Below are 25,164 nucleotides of genomic sequence, written 5' to 3' on the forward strand. Positions count from 1 at the left end.
GAAAAAGACTAAGATATTGTCAAAAAACCACTGATTTATTGAAATTAGAAAGACCGGTTTCGGTTATTACACCATTGTCATCTCTGATAAACAATCTCAGTTTATCAGAGATTGACAATGGTGTAATAACCGAAACCGGTCTTTCTAATTTCAATAAATCAGTGGTTTTTTGACAATATCTTAGTCTTTTTCATTCAATATGAATAATTACCACAATATCAACTTCTCAACTACACAAAAAGTAAAACCTATGAATTGTATAGAGGGGCTGATTCAATCATAAAATAAATGTTAATAATAATCTAAATTACATGGTACTGTAATTGATAAAGTGGAACAAACTTTCAAAACCAATATGCTAATTGCCTATAAGCGAAATGAAACATTGGACATTATTAAAAATACTGTAACGTCATTCATCCTTCTTCATATAGCACATCTTGATTAGACGAAATGACTAATATTAATCTTGGAATCAACAAATAGAACTTGATGGAATGATCGATTGAGAATAATTTTATATTATTGATGAGAATCTAAATTTTACTAAGTAAAATGTTTGTATCACATTATATGCATGCATGTCTACAGCAAAAATTCATCAAATTGGCTGAAAAGCTATTGAGTTAATTTACATGCTAAGCAGTCTTTTATTGTCGATAAATTATTCCCATGCATATCATACATACATTGCATATTTCCCATTGATATTATTACAGCATGCTTCAATATGAATAAATTTCTTTTGAGTTACATGTGATTAGCATGATATCATAGCCAACTATGATGAATTATTATTAGAGGTGACTGTGATAATGTGCCTCTTTGTAATGAAGGGAGCGAACGAATTATTACAAATTGTGCAAGTCAAATTTTTTTAACCTTTGATCACATACTGTATCATAAGACACAGACAAGCGGTAGGGGGGTAATTTTTACAGAGCTGAACAGCTTGTCATCTCCACCAAACTCCCTATGATCGGTGCGACCAGATCGTCAATTGTTGTCGAGTTATAGACCCCGACACATGGCCGCCTCAATTGAACCTCCCGCCAAGTGCTAGTTGGGTAGCTTTATTTGTTTTTGCAAGAAAAAGGCAATAGTTCAGCATAAATCTAACGGAGAATTATTCAAGTTTACGCAGAAAACGTTATGAATGATGATATTTTGCGTGGATAACTTCGGAAAATCAAAGACATCAGTTGAAATGACTTCCGGAATCGTGATCCATGACAACTCGGCCTTACAGTGCTGGTGCAACCAAACTGCTTCTCCAGCAAATCAAATGGGATAATTCCGATCACCCACCATACAAACCTGACTTGATCGCTAGTAACTTATACTTTTCCCCAAACTCAAGATATGGCTTTAAGGGCAGAGCTTACAAAACGAGGTACTCCAAAAAAACGTTATAACCCACTTAAACTCATTTGGCGGAGACATTTTGTGAAGTATATTTTGCTAGTCTGGTACACTGTTATGACAAATGCTTCAACCGTCACGGCAATTATGTTAAAGAATAATCATAAGTGAAAGAAACTTTCATTGGAGAAATATTCTTCTATATACATTTGCCATTTATTTACGACCAATCAGATGTTGAAAAAATGTGATGTTGAATCCTCGTAACGTGAAAATCAAACTGGTTATCCTTTTTTGATACTCTGGGCATGAGAAAATTGAATGAAATGCGTTAGCTAATTTTGCCAATAAATAAAAAGACAGAAGCTCATGAATTCATATGAGATTCACATTGTTTCAACAGTCAAAAGTGTTATGAAGATTGATTGTACTTTATGATTTAAATTGAACTAGTATCATATGGAAATATAATGATACTAGTATCATATCTCCGGTTTTTTTATAAATGCTGCTATGATGACAAAATTCAGAATTATTATCCATTGTGCCTGAAACAATCTTCGCCGATGTTTGAAGAATTTGACAATACATTTTTTTCAATAATTTACGAATGAAATTCGTCAGGTTATCATGCAACTCTCAGGACGAATTTAGATTCAGGCTCCAATGCACTTTTGTAACTTAATTTCAGTGAGTATCAGCTATAATATAACTATTTTCATGACATAACTCTTTCTCATTATTAAATATTAAAACAACAAAAACTTTCGTAATAATCATGTTGTTTCCAATTAATTTTTAATTCTACTATATCATTTTGTATCTCTACTATATCTTAAGTAGGCCTGTACAAATAAATTGTACTTTTGCTTTTTGGTTGAATGAAATTCTTTCAAACCTTAAATTAAAACACCAAGCATGATGAACTATTGTTTCCATTATTAACTGCATTAATTTCGATTGAATGATTTGATATATTTCTTTTGAGATTTCAATGCAACTGTTATTTTCAAAAATATCCATTTCTGAGCCATTTTCATGGCATATCTAACTCTCACATTATTGAACATTGAAATTACAAAAACCTTTATGATCAGATTTCAATGAAAACACCAAATTTGATGAACAAATCAAATTTTATTCGAATAATAATTTACGGATATTTTACAACTATTGTTTCTATCATAAACTGTATTCAATTGAGTGCTTTAATGCCAGAGCTAATCATACTATTCAGAAGTCAATGCAACTATCACTTCAAGAAGTACGGTATGCGTGATTTGATACTAGAGCTATTTGCAACTATTTAATTCAAGAAGTATCCATTTGTGAAAGCCACTTGTCTCCCATCGGGTGCCTTCTGAATTTGATTATTGATTTGCCTATTGTGGAAAACAACGACCGGGCGTCGCGCATAGACCAGTTCGCAGAGGAAAGCGGCAACACTGATCGCATAGCCCGAGACCAACACGTAGAAGGCCAGCCTGAGGTCCCACAACGACAGCACCCTCAGTTTGGAGGCATCCGGGTCGTCCCAGTTGCGGCGCACTTCGATCTTGTTCCAGTAGAGAGTCAGACCCGACTGCATCGTTAGGCTGATCAGCTCGTTGATGCGCTTCTTCAGCGGGAAGCCCTGGTTCATGAGGAAGCCCAGGAAGTAGTGGCCGAGACACTCTTCGGCTCGGTGCAAGCCTAGCGCCGTCAGCGTCGACTTGAAACCCAACATTTCTCATCAGTACCGTACCATTGTGAAATTAATATATTATTCAATTAAAATCATGAAATTATTTGGGATGTTAATCTAAAACTTAATTCATATCATACATTATCATAATATTATCTACAGTTATTTCATAAATTCCATCACAAAATTATATCGCGTGATCTGGCTGGCTCAGGTCTGGTGATAGAGTTTTCAGGTGACACCAGATCAATTTTTTTTATTCTACTGAAATTATCGTTAAACCCATTGAATATCGAATGAAATGCCTGTTTTTATATTCACACAAGGCATTTATTCAAAGGCATGTTGAATTATTGAAAGATAAAGATTCCCAATCTAAGGGGCCCTACACACCTACGGATTTGGCCTGTGTTGGCTCGTGTCCTTGAACGACTCGGAGCAAAATCACTACACACTAGTAGTAAGCAACACGAGCCCGGCATGCCCTACTAACAAAACGCTATCCAAACCAAAAAATCTAAATCGTCCAATAATAGAGATAGAGGAATTTTGATTTCGGATTTGAATTCAGCGACCCCAAATTCTTTAAAGCGTAAGTCCCATTTTCGAAAATACCCGAAAACAAGGGAGCCATGGCTGTTTTTAATATAGCTTTCTATTATAGTAAAAACCTACTAGGTTAATAAGATAATAATATTTTTGCTCACAATGGGACAGGCAAAGGTTTTTAGAAGTGTTTGAACACTTAAAAGTTCAGGTCTAAACATGTACATTTTTAAAACTTTTTTTTAATTTAAACTTTGAAAAGATGAATCTGAAAATGAAATCAGAAAATCAACTATGAATATGAAAATTCAAATCTGACCATTTTCACTTCCATTTTTCATCCTTATTGTTATGTTATCTGTCTCTCTCTCTACACACACACACACACACATATATAAACACACACACACACACACACACACACACACACACACACACACACACACACACACACATTCTTCTCTATTCTCTCTTCCTCCTGGACAGAGCTTTCTTTTATCTTATAATTATAACAATTAATCTGTCATTTTCCAATTATGTACTAATTTTTCTTTTTCTTAATTGCATTAATACTATTTTGTTTAATTATCTGTATATATATTTTGTAATGCTGTTTTTGTGCAATGGATCTGTCGAGGCATCTTGTATAAGATAGTATTTAAAATACTATGACAATTCATTGATTAAAAAAGGTTGTCATACTCAATATTATCCTGTAAAAATAGACAAAAATTGTGATTCAATTTCAGCTTCCTCAATAAAATTTCACACAGACAAAAATAATATAAAAATAAGTTCATTTTTATTGGATAAAAAATTGAAATATGTTTATTCTACAGCTGATAAAAATTTTGGGGAAACACTGGTATTATTATTGTACAGTACTAGTACTTTCTTGCAATAGGTTTTAAATTCTTGCAAATTCTTCATAGAAATAGAACTCTTCATTAATAACATCAAAGTGCTCACAGATTTTTTATTTTCGACTATTTTAGAGTTCCCGCGAACCATTTTAATAATCCGAGGGCGCTAAATCCGAATCTGAAATCAAAATTTTGCTATTTTGATTTTTAGGCGATTTAGATTTTTGGTAACTACACGCGCCCGGCCGGGAGAGCCTACTTCACACTCACGGATTCCGCCCGAGCCGAGCCGCGTCAGTAGCCCTGGACGGATTTGACCTGGCTCGGCTCGGAAGAAAATCGCCTACACACTCACGGATTTCACCCGAGCCGAGCCAAGACAGGCCAAATCCGCCTAGGTGTGTAGGGCCCTTAATACATAATTTTATTTATGATTGAAGATATTTTTTCATTTTTTTAGTTATTTTTTATAATTACAGAACAACTATTACAGACTACAGGCATTAAGCCCAAAACAGTCTTCACTACCATTTACAATCGAATAAAGTAAGTTACTAAAAGAAATAAAAATGAGAGATATAATACATGCAATTCACAAATACATAAGAAAGATGATAAGTATGAGGAAAGCATAAGTAATTGTAAATAATCTAAGCATAAATAATAAATACAGAATAAAACTAATCTAACTTATCCAAACTTATCTAAAACTTATCCAATAAGTTATAAAAAGAATAGGCCTACAATTGAGCATAGAAACAAAATATGATAGCTTATCTTATATAAAAGCGAAATGGCACTGATTCATTCACTCACTTATAATATTATAAGCCATATAATAGCTACAGATCTGATGGCTTTTAATATAATAATATATAATTATGTAATAATAATAATATATCATTGATATTGTTAATTGGAGTAAACCATGTATTGTATTGGTCTAAATTATAAGTAGATGATGAACTTATGATTATTATCACGTTAAATGAATAACAAACAAAATTACAATATTATAGAAATTACTAATGCAATGCAGGTGTCTGATCTTTCCAGTACTAATTGTTTTTAAAAATTGGCAAGATCAAATCAAATGTTTCTTTATGAGATAGGACAGCATAAAAATGGCTATTCTAGACAGAATTTGAACCATCTGTAAATCTCATTGTTCTTAAAGAGGGTAAACTGAAAAATTATGGCTCAATTTCAACTCACCCTCTACAATGAATTTCAACATTGAGAAGCTCAAGAAATATTGTATTGGAAGATTATTACATTAGCTCCAATTCCTGACTGAGGTTTATAAAAATTTAGTCGTTCTTAAATTCAGAAAGAAACTACCAACGTACTAGATATAACTACATGAATTTATATATCTAGTGTGTTGTCAGATTCTTCTTGTATTACAGGTACAGTATTAAAATGTATATGAAAAAATGTTCCTGTCACAAAATAGGTGGCGAATTAAAATTATACAATTATACCTATTATTATATTTATTTGGGAAAATTTGAAATATTACAATATTATGAGTAAGAAAAGATAAGATTGCTAATACTCCATTTGTATTCATCAAATAGCAAAATAGGGTATTAGTTCCATCAAATAACAAGCTCTCTCACCTTCGAAGCTATCGTGCTTTCCCTTTGAAATCTGATTACTCCTGCACTTTGATTTTTACTATAAAGGTTGTGACCTGGATCAACCACCTTGTGGGATAAAGGTTCGAGTTTAGGATCTTGTGTAAGCATGTCCTTCGTATTCGAGCCCGACTTGATAATCAGTCCTGATCTGTCAATTTCTTCCATTGTGTTAATTTCAGGATAGTGGAATGGAACATTGAGGGAGGTGATCAAGTGCCCTTGGAAGATGTTGATTATGATGAACGAAAAAAATAAAACCGATAAGTGGAGAATTCTATCAGAAAGGAAACGGAGATGAGAGCAAGAAGGAGCACTGAATACTTGCTGGAAAATGGATATAGCAATGTTGGATAGAGAGGAATGCTTTTTCAGATGGAGCTTATGATTTGAATATTTGAGGACTATGATTATTATGTAAGATGCTAGGATTGAAAGCCATATTTCCGGTCGAAAACACTTGGCAATAACAAGAAGATGAGGCATCTTGGCAGATTTGGGAACAATGGCACACAGCCTGTCCGAATAGATATGGTTACTGAACTGAATTCTTCTATTGCCGTAGTCTTTGATGAAATGGCCATTGGCAGTTAATTCTGCTTTATGCAAAGAGAGATCGCGAAGCGTACCAACGTATGTTCCATCGTCTCTCACCCATCCATAGCGATTCCCATCTTCAGGTTTGTGCAATATAAAAGTAGTGTTGGTTCCAAATTCAAGAATTCTCATCAAGGAGACATCGACGCCAAAGTGCAATGTCTGATTCTTGTCATTTATAATTGTAGCAAATGATGCATTCCTATTGAAGTAAACTACATTCACTTTGAATCCCCAGAAATTTTTCAAATCAATTGGTATTACTTCTCTAGATTCATGAATCTCGCCTTTAAATGGATTATAAGTTATAATGGTATCTGGAAAAGCTTCCGAAACCACAAATACCCTGAACATTCTCAAGCGATTCCAGAATTCTTTTAAGACTGATTCTGGTGATAAATAGGGATTGAGCAGTATTGCGACAAAACAACTCTCTGGATTCCATTCAAGGAACTCAATCTCTTTGATTACGTTGAGGTTTTCGACTAGAAGTACTACAGGCTCTCTTGAGGGTACAATGTTCCTTATTGTAACTGGACCGAGCTCGTAGAACGAGTGATGTAAGTGAGCAGCAGTTTTCTTCCTCAAATGCAATCCACGGGGTAGAATCGACTGGAGGCAGTATTTACTAGCTTTCATCAGCGATGGAAAATATGCTGAATGATATTCTGGTGGCTTGATTTGGCCGCTAGTTAGTTTGATAACAAAAATTATAATAAATACTATTGAATACTTCATATTGTATGAATGAAACAACACAAATTAAAACGTTATTACTCCATATATATGAAAGTTCCAGATAAGGGTTTGATAAAGGGTAGATTAAGGTTTGCAATTCAGACTTAAACTCAACACATGAGCCTGAATGGAACTGTAACAAACGATCAAAAACCCACAGTTGTGAACGTTTGAGTACGGATTACTCGATTTATACAGTTTGCAGGTGCTTCATTTTGAATATTCACTTGTCCATCATTAGTGGAAGTATGGCAAACTATTAGATTGGTAGTGCTCAAATCAGTTCAAGAGCTGAATTAATTTGAAAACTGTCATTATTTTTTATTTGAAGAAGCCATGACAATTTTTCGACAGCTTCAAACAGTCAATAAATTGAGTATTTTAAGGAACTGAATGAGATATCTATTGATATTTTTTATACATTCCAATTGTACTAACGAGAATTATGAATTATGTATTATTTACATGCATTTGCAAGAAACTTTAATACAAGCTATTTTTTGGCATTTGATAGGTTGTTCAATATACTCGAATGTACCACCAAGTTCAAGTGAAAGAAACCATTATAAGCTTTGAAAGGAGAGAAGACAGATTAACGAAATGTAAACAGCAATAATTTATTGACGTGAATCGAACCACTCATATTCTTCAATAATTCCATTCTTTTCATTTTTCGTGCGTTATATAATAACAACAAGCTAGAAATTACTAACAACACTTAATGATATATAATTTCTATTGTTGTGTATGATGAGAAAATGAAAATAAAAAATAGAAATCAATTTTAAAACAGCTCATGATTATGATGTTAACCTAATGAATATTAATAATCCTGTACATTACGTCATGTATTAAATGTTTTCTATTAATGTTTCCTAATACTTGAAATACTGCAACTCATTGTAGAAAGATCTTTCAATTTTAATAATAATATGATTTATAAATTTAAATAAATATACAATTACATGGAATGTTTTTCTTTGCTCTTATATTTACTATAGAATCATAATTTTTCAAGACAAGATATTGTCAAAGAAGTTGAGATAATGATATTGATAGTATTATATGATCTAAGGCTTTGAAACAAATAAAATTGTTATTTTATTAATAGTTTCAATTTGATTAGCCAATAAATTCAAATTATTTTTACATGTGAAAATATTTGTAAAAAACATTATAATCAGGAAAATGCTCTAAAATACTCAAAGAATTCTTCCATAATGCAAATAATCATTATTGAACCATCAGTCAATCAATCATTTATTTTATTCAATCAATCAATCATTCATTTTATTCAATATAAAGTGCATTACAGAATTGGTCCCGCTGAACGTAAATGTATTTTAAGCAGGTGCCTACAAATGCTCCAAATAATAAAATACAATGAATAGAATGACATGCTAATTATTTATTTATTTATTTATTTTATTTATTTATTTATTGAATACAAGAATATGTGGAAGCAACAGATCAATGATCCATTTTGCTTCCATTACATTAATCGTTTGAAAAACAAAGAAAATTTGAAGTACAACTAAACAAATTAATATTGGAAATAAGAAATTAAATGTAGAAACATTTATGATGATGATTATAAATACATTAATATAAAATGCAATTACATCAAGTGATTATACAATCTTAAGTTCTGCACCAAATACTAAAATGAAAAATGAGTGAAATGAAATAATACTTAAATAATTAAAGAAAATTTGAAGTAAAACTAAACAAATTAATATTGGAAATAAGAAATTAAATATGATTAAAGAAAATTTGAAGTACATCTAAACAAATTAATATTGGAAATAAGAAATTAAATGTAGAAACATTTATGATGATGACTATAAATACATTAATATAAAATGCAATTACATCAAGTGATTATACAATCCTAAGTTCTGCACCAAATACTAAAATGAAAAATGAGTGAAATGAAATAATACTTAAATAATTGAAGAAAATTTGAAGTACAACTAAACAAATCAATATTGGAAATAAGAAATTAAATGTAGAAACATTTATGATGATGATTATAAATACATTAATATAAAATGCAATTACATCAAGTGATTATACAATCTTAAGTTCTGCACCAAATACTAAAATGAAAAATGAGTGAAATGAAATAAAACTTGGAAATAAGATTAATTCTCCCAGACTCTATGGATCAACTCTCCCATACTCCCTTCCATCCAGTAGGGCCTCTCTAACTTCACGACGAAACCGACTCCCAGAAAGGTGAAATAAGTCAATTCTGTCCGCAACCGTATTGAACAGCCTGGGCAGCCGATTCATTGGAGCAAAAAACCACTCAATGATCTGCTATAATTTACTCTGAATGAGAATGTAGATCTCCGTGCTATTGGAGATACATAGATATTGATCTGGGCCAACAGCTCGGGTGTATCAACTGAACCATTCAACAGCTTGTGCAAGAACACCAGATCAATCACAGAACGTCTTACACAGAGAGGATCAATATTGAAGATTATGTATAGCTCTCTGCTAGGAAAACCAATAGGACACGGGACACTAAATCTCTTATAGAACAAGTGTCTCAAAAATCTCTTCTGTACCCTTTCCAAGTCCTTAATTAGACCCCCAGAGTATGGATTCCAAATAGGAGCTCCATACTCCAGCACACTTCTGACAAGTGACTTATACAGGCACAAAAGAGTCTCTTCACCTCTAAAGTCCCTGCAGGTTCTTATTACAAAGCCCAGACTTTGACTAGCCTTGTTGACAATTTTTTCGACATGGAAATTGAATTTCAAGGAAGAATGAAAATAAACTCCCAGATCCTTAACTTCCAGGTTACGAGGCAGCTGACAGTTACCTACATTGTAAGCAAAGTTAATCAGCTCATTTCGCCTACGAGTAAAGGTGACAACACTACACTTATTAACATTCAGCAGTAAGCCATTTTCTGTGCACCATGCATGCAACCTATCTACATCCTCCTGCAAAGATTCACAGTCTTGAGTGGTGTGTATTACCTTAAATACCTTCACATCATCTGCAAACATTAAGCAGTGAGAATTCTTGATTGCATGGGGCAAATCATTAACAAATAGCAAGAAGAACAAGGGTCCAAGATTTGAGCCCTGGGGCACCCCTGATCCATTCTTGAAATGAAAAGAATCAGTACCATGCACAATATTGCATGTTATGAACAATAACAAACTAAGGAAACACTTTTTATCATATATATGGGAGTTTAGGAATTTAAAAAGGAATAATTATCTCTGATAATTTCCAAAACATGCAATAAAAGCATATATATTGAAGCATACTATATTGAACTAATCTGTGAGTATCTATTTTCTGGAGACTATAGAGAATTTCTGTTTTCTGTAAATGTAGTCCAAATGACAGTTCTGATAAGACAATATTGTTCTATAGAAACGTTAAAATAGAATAATGAAATAAGCTAAAAATTGTATTCGCAAGTGTTACACGGATAGAAGCATAACATTTCAACTGTCAGTTATTTGAAACAACATAGACATTCATATTTTGACGTTTACATTTCCTATAAATACGAGAGCTGAGGTCGATAATTACATTTGCAAACACTTAAAATCTGAGCTTTGCGTTTGTGAAAATCAGTGTTTTGGATATTGTGTTTGGAATATAATATAGGGTTTTTGGTTCATAAGTTTACAATGACTTTGAGTTGTAAAATATCATGTGCAAATTTATTATTTTTTGTTCGATTGTTGGATTTGAAAAATGTTTGGTGTCGTCTGCAGGATCGTACAGAAATTGCGCAGCTAGCAGTGATACCACGCGACGACTCGCCGTTCTGGGAGGTTTGCTCCAAGTCTTTGGTTGCGACGGCGGCTTCACATATAACTCTGGCACTAGCGGTGCCTCGCGCGGCCATTGATGCCGACTTCATATCGACTCTGACCGGACGTCTGGGAGCGATGACCGTCATGAACGCGTCCACAGCTGACATCGAAGGTAGAAAAGTTGTCGCTTTGTTAGCCAAGGATAAAGCTACTTTGAAAAGTCTGATGGTTCATAATACAAATCTATGGTGGTCATTATCTTACTACATCATTTCAATGCCAGCCTATGATGACGAATTCAAGTGGATATGCCGAACTTTGTGGGATCGATTCAGAGTTAGATACATAATATTTGTAATGGGTAGCAGTAACCATCATGTGGCCACCTATAACCCGTTCGTGGATGAGTCAACTGGCGGACATCTATCCATGTTTGAAGCCACTGAGTTCTCGTTTGTTACCGAGGATTATAATGAACTGCTGAATCTTCACAAGTTACCAATACGTATAACAATGTTCCCCAGTTCTCCAACAGCCATTCTCTTCCCTGATGGAACCTACGGCGGGAGTGATGGTTTGATACTAAAAACAGCAGCACAACGCATGAATTTCACGCCTATAATTACGAGACCAACTGATGGAGAGTTTTTTGGAGCTAGAAATAGCAACGGAACATATTCAGGGACTTTGAAAGATATACTCAGTGAGAAAACTGATATTGCATTCAATGAACACTTCATTCAAGATTACCAGACAAAAAGGATAGATTTCACTACACACCTAACACAAAACCGAGTGTGCTTCATTGTACCAAAGGCTGGCTACAGACCACGTGTAATGACTATTTTGAATTGTTTCGACACAACATTGTGGATATTTGTGATTTTGTCCTACTTTTTCTCAATAACAATTCTCTACATTTGGAGTTTGTTTGGTAAGAGAATAGCTGAGCCTGACAGCCATAGCCCTCTACAAATTTTCCTCTACGCTTTTAAAATGTTTCTATATGTTGCGCCCAACTGGTTTCCAAGAATGGATTCAGGAAGAATTTTGGCTGTCTCAATAATGTTTGTATCGTTTGTGATAATAAGTGAGTTTGAAGGTGTTTTTCTCATGTTCCTCAATAGACCAGTACGGTACAAGGACATAGATACTTTGGAAGAGTTGGGGAAATCTGGTTTGACAATTAAAACTAGTTTTAAAAGAGTGGATAGCACACTGAATGAGGATCCTTCGCTAGAGGGTATAGTGAAGAACATGCAAGTGGTGGAGTGGAACACACAGCAGGATGATGTGGGAATCGTTGCCAAAGAATTGTCCCAAGAGAAGGAGATAGGTGGTCTGATGAAGGTGGATGATTACAAGTCCAAATACTTTAGAGATTTTATCAGGATTAATTCATCCCAGGCTTTGCACACAGTTAGGCAGTGTCCTCTGTCTTATTTCATGGCTTACGTAGTGCCACATGGCTCACCATTGCTCGACAGCTTCAACACGATAATAGCGCGCTGTGTAACGGCCGGCCTAGTGGAGCGCTGGAACTGGGATGCCAACAAGGCCACTGCCAACAAGGGCGATATGCGCTCCCTTAAGAAGGGCGATGACGACGAGCCCTACACTTCCTTCACTCTTTCCGATCTACATTTTGCATTCCTTGTCTACTTGTGTGGCACCACTCTCAGCTTAGTTGTATATCTACTTGAACTCATCATTTACAATTTGTATTCGAAAAGGCCCAATACAGATTTATTCGGTAGGCGAATCAAGAGAAACATTCTTTATTGGGATGAGTTTCCAACGGTCAAAAAGTCGCAGCTCATACAGACGCCGTTAGAAAAGCTTTCAAGGAGAAACTAAAATTGAATAGATTCTATTCTTAGAAGTTGAAAATATATAAATAGAGATGAAATGATCAACTAAAATTGCATCATTTATTATTGCAACTGGGATGCATAAATATTTCAAAGTAAAATATGAAAAATATTTAGATAGAATAGACTAGACTAGAATAGAGTGACTGCATTTATTTCTCCTAGATGGCGAATTTCTAGAGAACAGAAGATGTAAGATAAGTAAGACGTAATAATGTGATGATAAGGAAACGATGCACTGTAATGACTAGTATCGCTATTATTACAACTTATGATAGACCTAATCATTATTCTCTCCAACGATCGATTTTTGTGTGATTTTCTTAGTCTACTCCATAAGTTATCACATTATAACTGAATGCTTTTTTCAAATGATTCTATGTAGAGTACCTAATCCATAAGAGAATTGATTGGTCAAATTTCTATAAATTGTTGACTAGGTAAGCCATCACTTGATCACATTATTCTTTATTCAATTTCAATAACTTGCTATTATGTTCTGTATGCATATTTCAAATGTTGGCATATATTCCTGAACTTAGTACTTCTTAAATATGTTAGGTACAACCTAATTTTCAAAATTTTGTTTTGGAGAGCATTTCAAGAGAGACTGAGATAAAATAATATTTTAAGAAGCAAAAATAAGAGGTTTTCTATAACATATAATGATTGGAAGGCAAAGATTGAAAGTTCAACTGAAATTACATAATCAGTATCATATTATCAAAAATTAAATAGGTACTAGTTTGAGTAATGATAAAGTTGGTATGAGCATGAAAATCGATACCGGTGCCTATTCTGCATAAATAAATGAATAGGCTGTATGAATTTGCAATAGACTTGAAGCAAAATTTATCAGTGATATCATAGAGCATCTAGTCATATGAAACTGGACATCAGCACAAAAACAAAGGTTATTGAAAAAAGTTTGTCTTGTTAGCAGGATGCAAACAATTTATAAGTGCTGCATGCAATAATATACACTCAGAATGGAAGCAATGCATTATAGAGGTGTACTTAGTATGCGTTTGTATAAAGTTAGAAAATTATGAGAGAAAAACAAACAGATCGACAGAGATATGAAGAAGATTGACAGACTAACCCCTTTAGCTTGGAAGAGTTGACAGAACCTGTCCAGAGATATGGTGTCCTCTCCACATAACACATAGGCCACGCTCTCCAGTTGTTCTGCCAGGTCGATCTGCTTCTCTCCGCTGCAACAAAATAATGATTATCACAAATAGAATTATGCCTTTCCACGGAACATAAATCATCTTGACATCTGCATATAGCCTACAATTCAAGTGTTTCCACTAGTTCTATCTCTTGAGAAACATAAACAATGATGGAGTATTATTGATTCCAAAAATAAATATTATAAACTGAACACTCCCAGTCTACTCATTGAATATGCAATCACTCCAACAAACGACAAATTGAATAATAAGCTAACTCACTATTCAAAATTCATAAAATTAGATTGATTTGAATGATCACTCCTGCAAATTTTGCATTATTCGGTGCTGAATCTTCTCAACATAGGAATATTCAGTCATTAGGATCCAAAATTCAAATGGAGTGACTAAGCTAAGCAGATATTCAACAGTATATTTATCAGATATTTATCAATCGGATTCAGATTTATGATATGAATATTATGGAGATAATATTCAACTAGTGTTATTTTATGACTAGTGAGCCCTGTACTTGGAGATTTCATGAGCTCTACACACACTGCTCCTAGAATTATTTTATGACTTTGATATTGATCATAAAATAAGTAATGACAGCAGTATCAGATTGCGAAAAACCATAAAGCTACTGTTGATGGATTAGAGACCAATCAAAAATGCATTTATATTATTACAGTAAAGCTTTCTAAACAAAAAATGCAGGAAAATTTACGTGGAAACCCTTATTCTTTTGGGTGAAGTTTCCGGGTATTCAATATATAGCCTATAGATAGATTATAAAAGAATAATGGATATGAATAACATGTACTTATCATAAGAAATACTGCAGTGGAATGATATTTTAATAGTAAGGATTTGATTAAGAGTAATCTTTTCCACAATAAGAGTAAATAATGAACTATTAAATGCTTACAATTTTCATTTCTTTATTGGTTGAATACTACAAGAGGTAAAAAGCTAAGAAAAACAAAAATAGATTAGGCATATGCAGAAAATTTGAAATTTTCATTGGAAATATTGTTACAGTATATTTAGATTTCTCTAAAATATTTTTTACCTCTAATAATGTAACAGACTAATATTATTTCTAGAAAACTACTAATTTAAGGAATTAAGCTAACAACGATATAGTTGTTTAGTAATAAATAAAGTATTTTCCAATTATAATATTGAATTTGGTTTAATGAAGGATACATAGTTTAATACGTGAGGGCAATGCGTGAGGGTAATTCGCTACTATAACCTAAGTGGAAAACTTGATCATTATCTGATAAACATTAGTTGAAAACACATTGATGTAGAATAATAAATATTTCATTTCACTATTTTAAAAAGTAGATTAATAAAATTATCTAGTTCTTTAGATCATAAACTTATCTGAAAGCTCAAACTCTCAGCTACTAAAACCTCAGTGGAAGCAGATCCCACATTTAAATTACTGTCTAGTAATATATTCCTGTGGATTGTGAAATGAAACGCAAAACCTGTTACGTTTAATATTTACTGTTATAAGAAGAAAATGTTTCAGTGGATCTTGATAGCCTAACTAGATAAAAAGTGTAAAAGTGTTGAAGATAAAAGAGGAATAGTGTAAGCATATACTAGCGGTTAGCTTTATATATTTCCACATTTGTTATCTGCCTGCTGTGGAAGTATCTTATCTGTTCCTAATGTTCAACATTTGCAAGAACTAATTCCAGAGGGATCTTTTTATACAGTTGCTGGCTCAGAAAGAACACACTGTTCAACAGCCAAGTTAGTCTATAACTTTACAGCATCAGGACTCACACGATATATTGGAAAGATATATGGAATGGGTTACCATTAGAATATCCCAAGAGCATCATTGTTGGCTTTGTTGGGTCGTAAAATTGAAATTACAGCGAGCAGTGCTTAACCTCATGTTTGTTAATGGATTTTCTGCAGCTTCCTAGAAGAGCATTCATAAGTAGGCCTAGTTGATCTGCGGTGGGAAACTACCGTACTGTATAACTTTACAGAGATAGTCTTTTTTGAGAAGGAATTCATGTTCCTTTTTGAGAAAGATTTTGTGTTCCAACATCTATACATAGCCGATAATATTATAGAAGTTAATAACCTACTAGCAATTCTATGGATTACTTAGAATGTGAGTTAACTATCGTACCGGTACTGAACATTTGAAAATTGACATAAATTAGACTCATCACTCATTAGTATAGAGACAAGAACGTTGCATTGGAATATCCTCCTTACAATAGTAATTATTTTTCAAAGAATTGCTTACAGTTTCATCACTCACAATACAGTTTATTCACTATAACTTAAGAATTTAAGTTACTGAATATTTTTTGTTTGTTTTGAATATCTCAATTGTTTGAGATAGGTAATTATTAATCGCCAAATAGATAATTTAACCACTTTGAAGTAGTAATATTGCATTGTTTTGTGCATTAAAAATATTATTTCAAAAACCATTGGAGTTACAGACTTAAAACCGGCTTTACTAGAATCCTCGTCAATACAAATTGTACATAGGCCTATTATATTTGACTATTTTAGTACCCAATCAAGCACTAAAAAATTATTATAAATAGAACATTGAAATTAAAATGTCAACTGCAAGTCATGTTTGTCCAGCCAATCTAATTGGACTCCGCGACACACACCGTATAAGTATAGACTATAATAAAGGGCATTACAAACCTAGATAAGCTACGATAGAAATGCGTCTTCGGAAGACATAGCCGTTCTATCTCCAAATGTTCAATCAAAGCTACGAATCTGTCTAGTTCACACCAGGGCAGCGTACGGTAGCATTCAATATTGGGAGATAGGATATGGCTACCTTTTCCGAAGACGTATTTCTAGCGTGGCAAAGCTAGGTGTGTATTTTAAAAATCATAAATAGTAAGGTCCATGCTATAATGGCAGTAGAGATAGATAGGAGATCAGTGTTGCTGATGCTCTGTCTTGACGACGCCTTCTATAGATTATAACATAGCTGATACCGGTATATCTGATGAAACATTAACAACTGTTAATTCTTGTTAAAAAAATAAATGTTATTTTATTTGCCAAAAAATTATATTTTTCAATGATTTAATATAATTTTTTTGTAATTGAGATTAAATATTTGCTGCCCTTTAGTATATGGGCCGCAGAATCCAGCATTGATACCTACTAAGTTACATTATATCAATAAAGGAGATCAAGACAAGTTCAACCATGTATCACATTGTTGTCGATTTTAAAGAATAATGATAATATTCGTATGGCTTTTATTGGTGGGGAGTTGGGGAGTTCCTGACGGAAGTTCCATCTCTCCTGAATATGTCACAAGCTGACAATGGGCCTTACCACTTACGACTGTCATACTTCAGCCGGGACCAACCACATAACATGCCCATCCGATAACACGGGAGTGTCGTGTTAAAAAACGTTTGGTGATGAGCGGGTCTTGGCGTCATAAGAAACAATTAAATAATGTAAAGTATTGTGAATAAACGTGTCTTGTCTTGACTAACTGGGGTGCGTCTAGCCTAAGGCTTGATTAGATGTGTAAGGCTGTTTATTATGAACTGTTAAGTTTGCAATCAATTATAAGAACACTTGTTTTCATTAGTACACTCCTTAATAAATTTCATCATTCAAATCATTACAGATAAGCAATTTCACATTACACATTATTATTAAAGTCCACCATCTTAACTGACGGGCTGGCGCTCAAGTCACAGGTGCACCAACCCAACATCTTCCCCTTTCAAAATTTTACAGATAACTTTTATCTGTAAATAAGTTACAGTTAAGTTAACATAAGTTACAGTTACATTACATAAGTTACAGTTACATTACATAAGTTACAGTTACATTACATAAGTTACAGTTAATTTTACTGATGTGTACAACACATCATTAAACTGGTTACAAATTAAGTTTTAATGGTGGTTTTATCTGACGACCATAGCGTGAGTTTTTTCTCTCCCCATTATTGTAGTCAATTCCAGCATTAACCATTCCATTACCCTCATTCTCCTGTTCAACATCCTCATTTTCATCAACAATAGTCCCATTCCCTACATGATTCCTTTGATCAACTGAAGTGAATTCCTCATAAAATTTGGTGGTAGTATTTGGAAAATTTGCCCTGCACTTGATATATTTTTTCAAGAAATTAATATTTCTTCTTACCACATTACCATTGACATTTGCAACTAAATATGCCTTCGGAACATCATTCAGTTTCTTTATAATTGTAGCTTTCTCCCAAATTCTAGTAAATATATTAAATAGTAACACAATTTCCCCAGCAGCATAAGAATGCTCATTTTTTCTGCAAATTTTATCATAGTTTGTTTTCATCTTCAATTGATTATTTACAATTTTGTCACCAACCTGTTCCATCAAAGCTGATGGCATGTTGGTGATAGGCAAACGAGATCTCAGTGACCTACCCTGTAGTAATAAGTGTGCAGGAGAAACACCGAAAGAAACCACTGGTGTGTTATTATAATTGAGAGTCCCCAGCTCAAGATTTTTGACACCACATTTTCGCACTAAGCTTTTAAAGATGTCTACAGCTTTTTCTGCTAGCCCATTTCATTGTGGATAGATAGGACTACTATGCACAACTTGGAACGACCAATCTTTTGCAAATTGTTTAAACTCATAGCTGGAAAATGGCACATGATCAGAAACTACAGTGACTGGTATTCCAAACCTTGAAAATATTTTCTTCACTTTAGCAATGATTTCTGATGAAGACTTACATTGTAAAGACTCAATCTCTAACCAGTTGGTATAGTAATCTTGAAGTACTAAGTATGGTTTCCCCCCAAACTCAGCAATATCAAGTCCAACTTTGTGAAATGGCCTATCTATTACCTCATGACTGATCATGGGTAACTTGATCAATGCCGTGCATATGTTTGACAAATATGACAACATTGGACAAAATTCTTTATATCACTGGACATACCAGGCCAATAGTACAGTAATTTAGCTTTCATTATTAATTTAGCATAGCCCAAGTGTGTTTCATGTAATATGGACAGAATGTGCTGTCTCATACCGCAAGGTACTAATAACCTATCATCCACAAAGCATAACCCATATTTGACAGTGATATCATTTTTCATATTAAAATAATGCCTCAAGTCATCCAAGTATAACTTATCCTTATTGTCAGGCCATCCATTAGAATAGAAATCCTTAATGCAAGACAAACACTCATCTTTATCAACAGCTTGTTTAAGCATCACCATCTCAGGCCATCCATTAGAATAGAAATCCTTAATGCAAGACAAACACTCATCTTTATCAACAGCTTGTTTAAGCATCACCATCTCTTCAGGTGTCATACTTGAGACAATTCCATGATCAGGACTAACAACTGAATGTACAAACACTTTTTCAAACCTACTAGAATCTTCAAGAATTTCCTCACATTTCTGGGAATCTCTACTCAAGTAATCAGCTATATGCATGTACTTACTCTGAACAAACTCTAATTTCAAGTTATAAGGAAATAACTTTTCTTTTAATTTCTTCAATCTATTATTAGCAACCTTACACATATTTTTTGTACAAATAGATAAAAGAGGTTTATGATCTGTTTGAACTTTAACTAGAGATCCATAAATATATTTATAAAATTTTGAACACGCAGACCAGATAGCTAACATTTCTAACTCTATTTGCGCCCATGACTCTTCATTGGTGTGCAAACTTCGAGATGCATATGAAATTATCCGCCCTTCTTGCATAATACAACAACCTAATCCCGTCCTGGATGCATCTGTTTGAATAATCAATTCTTTGTTGGGATCAAAAGTTGCAAGCACAGGGGCCATTGAAAGACTCTCCTTGATTTTATCTACAGCTTTGGAATGCAACTCAGTCAATACAAATAACACATTATCTTTTAATAATTCTCGTAGAGGAGCAGTTAAAGTAGCCATATTGGGCAAGAATTCTCTCACATAATTGTCAAGTCCTAAAAACTTTTGAAGTTGCTTCTTGTTACTAGGATAAGTCAATGCCTGAATGGCAGATACACGTTCTGGATCAATAGCCATACCATTAACATAAAAAATATGACCTAGAAACTTGACTGTATCAACACAGTATTGAATTTTTTTCAAATTGAATTTAATATTATACTTGCGTGCTCTTTCAAATACCTCAATAAATATGTTATTCATTTCATCCCTAGTTTGAGCAGCAATAAGTATGTCATCAAAGTAGGACAATACTACACCAGAAATATCTCCAAAATACTTATTAAATAATTTCATAAATGCCTCTGGTGCTACTGCCAAACCAAAAGGCATTCTCTTAAAACTAAGAGTCCCAATTGGACTTGCAAATGAGCAAGTCATGGTTGGGTTGAATTTTGCTTGGTTAGGTTTGCTTTGATTGAGTTAGACAAGATTGGGGAAGATTAGACTAGGTCTAGTTAGGCTTGTTTAGGTCATGTTAGGCATGGTTAGAGTTGGCTAGGTCAGGTTGGGCATGGTTGGATTAGGTTGGGCATAGCTGGGTTTAAGGATTAGGTTGGGTATGGCTAGGTTTAGTTTGGTTGAGTTATGTTTGTTTAGTTCAGATTGTAGGCCTACATGATTAGGTTTTGATTGGGTTAAATTAGTCTTGATTAAATCAGGTTGATCATAGATGGGTTTGATTAGGTTGGGTTGGATTTGATTTAGGTTATGTCGTTTATGTTAATCTTAGTTAGGTATAGGCTTCCTTTGATTAGGTTCAGCTTAGTTAGACTAATATATGTGTGAATTAACTATATTTTTACATTGTTGAACAATCTGGCAACATTGCAGGGCTAGAAAAGAATAACGCTTTATTGTTAAAAATAGATAGCAACACTAATGATAATCAAATACTCCTATAACGTGGACTTTACTATAGCCTAGCCCTGTATAAAAATAAAAGCATCATAATTATTGATAAAAGTTAACCTTGTCAAAAGCCAAAAACTGAGAATACGGTACAACATTTCATAATAGCCTACGCTACCGTACCATAAGTGTTTTCTATAAAAAATTCCATCTTATTTTGATGGAAACTGGCGAATATTTTCAAGATCACCGTACGGGCACTTTCTTCACAAAGTCTATCAATATAAATTTTAAGACTTATTCAATTAAATTTAAAAAATAGAACCGTTCAAAATTTAAAACTGAGGTTATAAACATAATATACCAATAATTACACGTGTTCGACTCAATTCATTGTTTACTTTTATGCCTAGTCCACACTTTCACCAAGTCGCTTATCAAGCTGGCCCTGGTAAGCAGCTTGGCCACGTTGGTATTGACTTTCACACTGCAATGTTAAAATAATAGCATATAAAATGAGGTCCACGTTATAATGACAGTGGATAAAGATAGAAGAATAGCGATGCCGATTCTCTGCATTAATTAATCATATTTCTTCACTGTCAAAAACATAATTGGCACCGTTGTGGACCTAGAAAACGATAGTACCACCGGCTTTGTCGAATGATAGACAAGTATAGCAAAACCAAAGTTGATCAAATACTGTCATTATAACGTGGACCTTACTATAGTGAGGTCCACTTTATCTCTTTTACTTTCCTTGCCCTACTACCATAGGTAAGGAAAGTATTGCTTTCCAAAAAAAATTAAGTACCCCAATTTCAAGTTTTCTATACGTTTCAAGGTCCCTTGAATCCAAAAACATGATTTTTGGGTGTTGGTCTGTGTGTGTGTGTGTGTGTGTGTGTGTGTGTGTGTGTGTGTGTGTGTGTGTGTGTGTTGTGTGTGTGTGTGTGTGGTGTGTGTGTGTGTGTTGTGTGTGTGTGTGTGTGGTGTGTGTGTGTGTGTGTGTGTGTGTGTGTGTGTGTGTGTGTGTGTGTATGTGTGTGTATGTGTGTATGTCTGTGAACACGATAACTCCATTCCTAATAAACCGATTGACTTGAAATTTTAAACTTAAGGTCCTTATACCATGAGGACCCGACAATAAGAAATTCAATAAAATTCAATTCAAGATGGCGGAAAAAATGGCGGATAATTACTAAAAAAACATGTTTTTCACGATTTTCTCAAAAACGGCTCTAACGATTTTCTTTAAATTTATACCATGGATAGCTTATGAGCCCTATCAACTGACATAAGTCTCATTTCTGGGAAAATTGCAGGAGCTGCGTAATATTCTCGAGAAAAATGGCGGATAATTACTAAAAAACCATGTTTTTCACGATTTTCTCGAAAACGGCTCCAACGATTTTCTTCAAATTTATACCATGGATAGCTATTCATAAGCCCTATCAACTGACATGAGTCTCATTTCTGGGAAAATTGCAGGAGCTCCGTAATATTTTTGAGAAAAATGGCGGATAATCCCTAAAAAACCATGTTTTTCACGGTTTTCTCGAAAACGGCTCTAACGATTTTCTTCAAATTTATACCATGAATAGCTATTTATAAGCCCTATCAACTGCCATGAGTCTCATCTCTGGGAAAATTGCAGGAGCTCCGTAATATTTTTGAGAAAAATGGCGGATAATCCCTAAAAAACCATGTTTTTCACGGTTTTCTCGAAAACGGCTCTAACGATTTTCTTCAAATTTATACCATGAATAGCTATTTATAAGCCCTATCAACTGCCATGAGTCTCATCTCTGGGAAAATTGCAGGAGCTCCGTAATATTTTTGAGAAAAATGGCGGATAATCACTAAAAAAACCATGTTTTTCACGGTTTTCTCGAAAACGGCTGTAACGATTTTCTTCAAATTTATTGAATGGATAGCTTTTTATCAGCTCTATCAACTGGCATGATTCTCCTCTCTGGGAAACTAATGGGGGTCCACCCCATCCTTGAGAAATGGACTTAGTAACCTCCTTCTCGTGCATGAGGGTAGGTAGGTAGCGCAGTTCATAAAAATAACACATAGTCGAGATATTTCATCTGTAGAACAGCTGTTTTGACGACTTTAAAAAAATTACGACTAAAAAAATAATCGAATTTCACAATTTACACTAAGGAAAAAGTACTCTGAAAACAATAATTATATATACACATATACAGAAGTTTGATCGTAGTTTCAAATATGAGCAAGGGAAGTTGTGTGAGTGTACCACACCAGATTTTTCTGTATAGGGCTACTTTTATAGAAATAGAAAGAAAAATAAAAATCTTAGTACCCTTTTTGAAATATTTAATCACAAAAAAGTGATTTTTAATCAGTGATTAAATATTTCAAAAAGGGTACTAAGATTTTTATTTTTCTTTCTAGTGAGGTCCACGTTATAATGGCAGTGGATGAAGATGGAAGAACAGCGTTGCCTATACTCTTCCTTAACTAATTATTTTTCTACATCGACAAAAACAGATTCGGCTTCGTTGTGGAGCTTGAAAACTGTTATTTTTTTCTCCAAGATCAAAAACTCACTTATGTTAACAAACTTAGTTCACGTTTGAATTATTATGTATTCCATATGATAATTTATCCAGTTCCGTGATAATCTTTCCATCTGATAAAAATTATTGTTCTCAACTATTTTAAAATAATTTTTTTTCAATCAAGAATATTATAATTTCTTCAGCATTATTTAGTTCATTTAATCATCTTTTATTTCCAATCACCAATTAAATTTGTTTTTCAAATGTGAGAATATTGATACTGATGGGCACTCATCATAAAAATATTGAAACCCTACATTATAGAAATAGACACGGCCAGACATCTGTGCAATGCATGCAATGAGTAATCCACTTGTCAGCTGATTGATTATGAATAACTGACCGAGCGAAGTGAGGTCTAAGATTCAAGTCGACGGTTTGGCATTTCTCTTAATGTTTGAATGTTTATATGTTGCGCATTTACGGCGAAACGCGGTAATAGATTTTCATGAAATTTGACAGGTATGTTCCTTTTTAATTGCGCGTCGACGTATATACAAGGTTTTTGGAAATTTTGCATTTCAAGGATAATATAAAAGGAAAAAGGAGCCTCCTTCATTTGCCAATATTAGAGTAAAAATCAGACTATAGATTTTTTCATCATAAATCAGCTGACAAGTGATTACACAGACGTGTGGAGAAGCCAGTCTATTGCTGTATTTTCATAAGGTCTATAGTTTCAATCAGGTACTTGTGGATGAGAATACTGCGTGAGGTCTACTGTTCACAGAACTATTAGTATTCTATATCTATCTTCAAAGCAGATGATATATATAGTGATATCAGAGTATGAAGGAATTCCTTTTCTTTTCATATTCTTAAAATACAAAATTTCAAAAAACCTTGTGTATACATCGATGCGCAGTTGAAAAAGGAATATTCCTGCCAAATTTCATCGAACTCTATCAACGCGTTTAGCCGTAATCGCACGTTACATACAGACAGACAGAAGAAAATTCGAGTTAAAACATAGACCTCACCAAGTTCGGTCAATTATGTATTTGAGGCAGTATCTATAGTTTATACAATCGTCGATATAATATAAGGGTATTCACAATGTTGGAGTTAGCTGGCTAAGTCGAGCTATTCGCTAATTCCTGCTATTCGCTAAGTCAGTGTTAACTCAATGCTATAACCTTTGTGTATATTTATATTATATATATTTTTATATTTTATACAAATATATTAAATTACGTGTATATTTATATTACGTTAGAAAAAAAGTAGCAGACGAGATAGCAAAAAGCGCAGTTTTGAGTCCGCTAACTCTAGTTAACTGTGTTAAAACGGCGGCCATATTTGTTTTGGTCATATTTGGTAGAAAAAGTAAAGTTATAAACTTTGAGTTACACAAATTATCCGCTTGGAGTTAGCTTAAAGCAGTTGGTTTTAGATGGTGCGTTCACAATCCAGAGTTAGCAAATAGCACTTTAGCAGGCTAAAACAACATTGTGA

The 25,164-nt window shown here is 33.7% G+C and overlaps 2 protein-coding genes across 12 annotated transcripts in view; both read right to left on the reverse strand.

Annotated features, from left to right (window-relative positions):
- The window catches only part of LOC111043746 (NADPH oxidase 5), a 194,490-nt gene that overhangs the window by 21,287 nt on the left and 148,039 nt on the right, over window positions 1-25,164 (reverse strand). For 8 of the 11 annotated variants that reach the window (XM_022328790.2, XM_022328797.2, XM_039421560.1 and 5 more), the window contains one exon: window positions 14,198-14,309. In XM_022328790.2, the coding sequence (XP_022184482.2) occupies window positions 14,198-14,309 (112 nt within the window). Of the gene's footprint in view, window positions 1-14,197; window positions 14,310-21,301; window positions 21,546-25,164 lie in introns of those variants that run through there. The other 3 variants (XM_039421562.1, XM_039421561.1, XM_022328805.2) reach the window with 3 other exon arrangements.
- Window positions 5,061-8,309, reverse strand: LOC120349956. Its single transcript, XM_039421564.1, has one exon. The coding sequence runs from the start codon at window positions 7,428-7,430 to the stop codon at window positions 6,057-6,059; it is 1,374 nt and encodes a 457-aa protein (XP_039277498.1). The 5' UTR covers window positions 7,431-8,309; the 3' UTR covers window positions 5,061-6,056.

The sequence above is a fragment of the Nilaparvata lugens genome, chromosome 2 (assembly GCF_014356525.2).
Source record: "Nilaparvata lugens isolate BPH chromosome 2, ASM1435652v1, whole genome shotgun sequence".
In the NCBI taxonomy this organism is placed as follows: domain Eukaryota; kingdom Metazoa; phylum Arthropoda; class Insecta; order Hemiptera; family Delphacidae; genus Nilaparvata; species Nilaparvata lugens.

Bases quoted from the DNA above. Each gene is read 5' to 3' on its own strand.
- LOC120349956 (XM_039421564.1), bottom strand. From the start codon at position 7,430: ATGAAGTATTCAATAGTATTTATTATAATTTTTGTTATCAAACTAACT.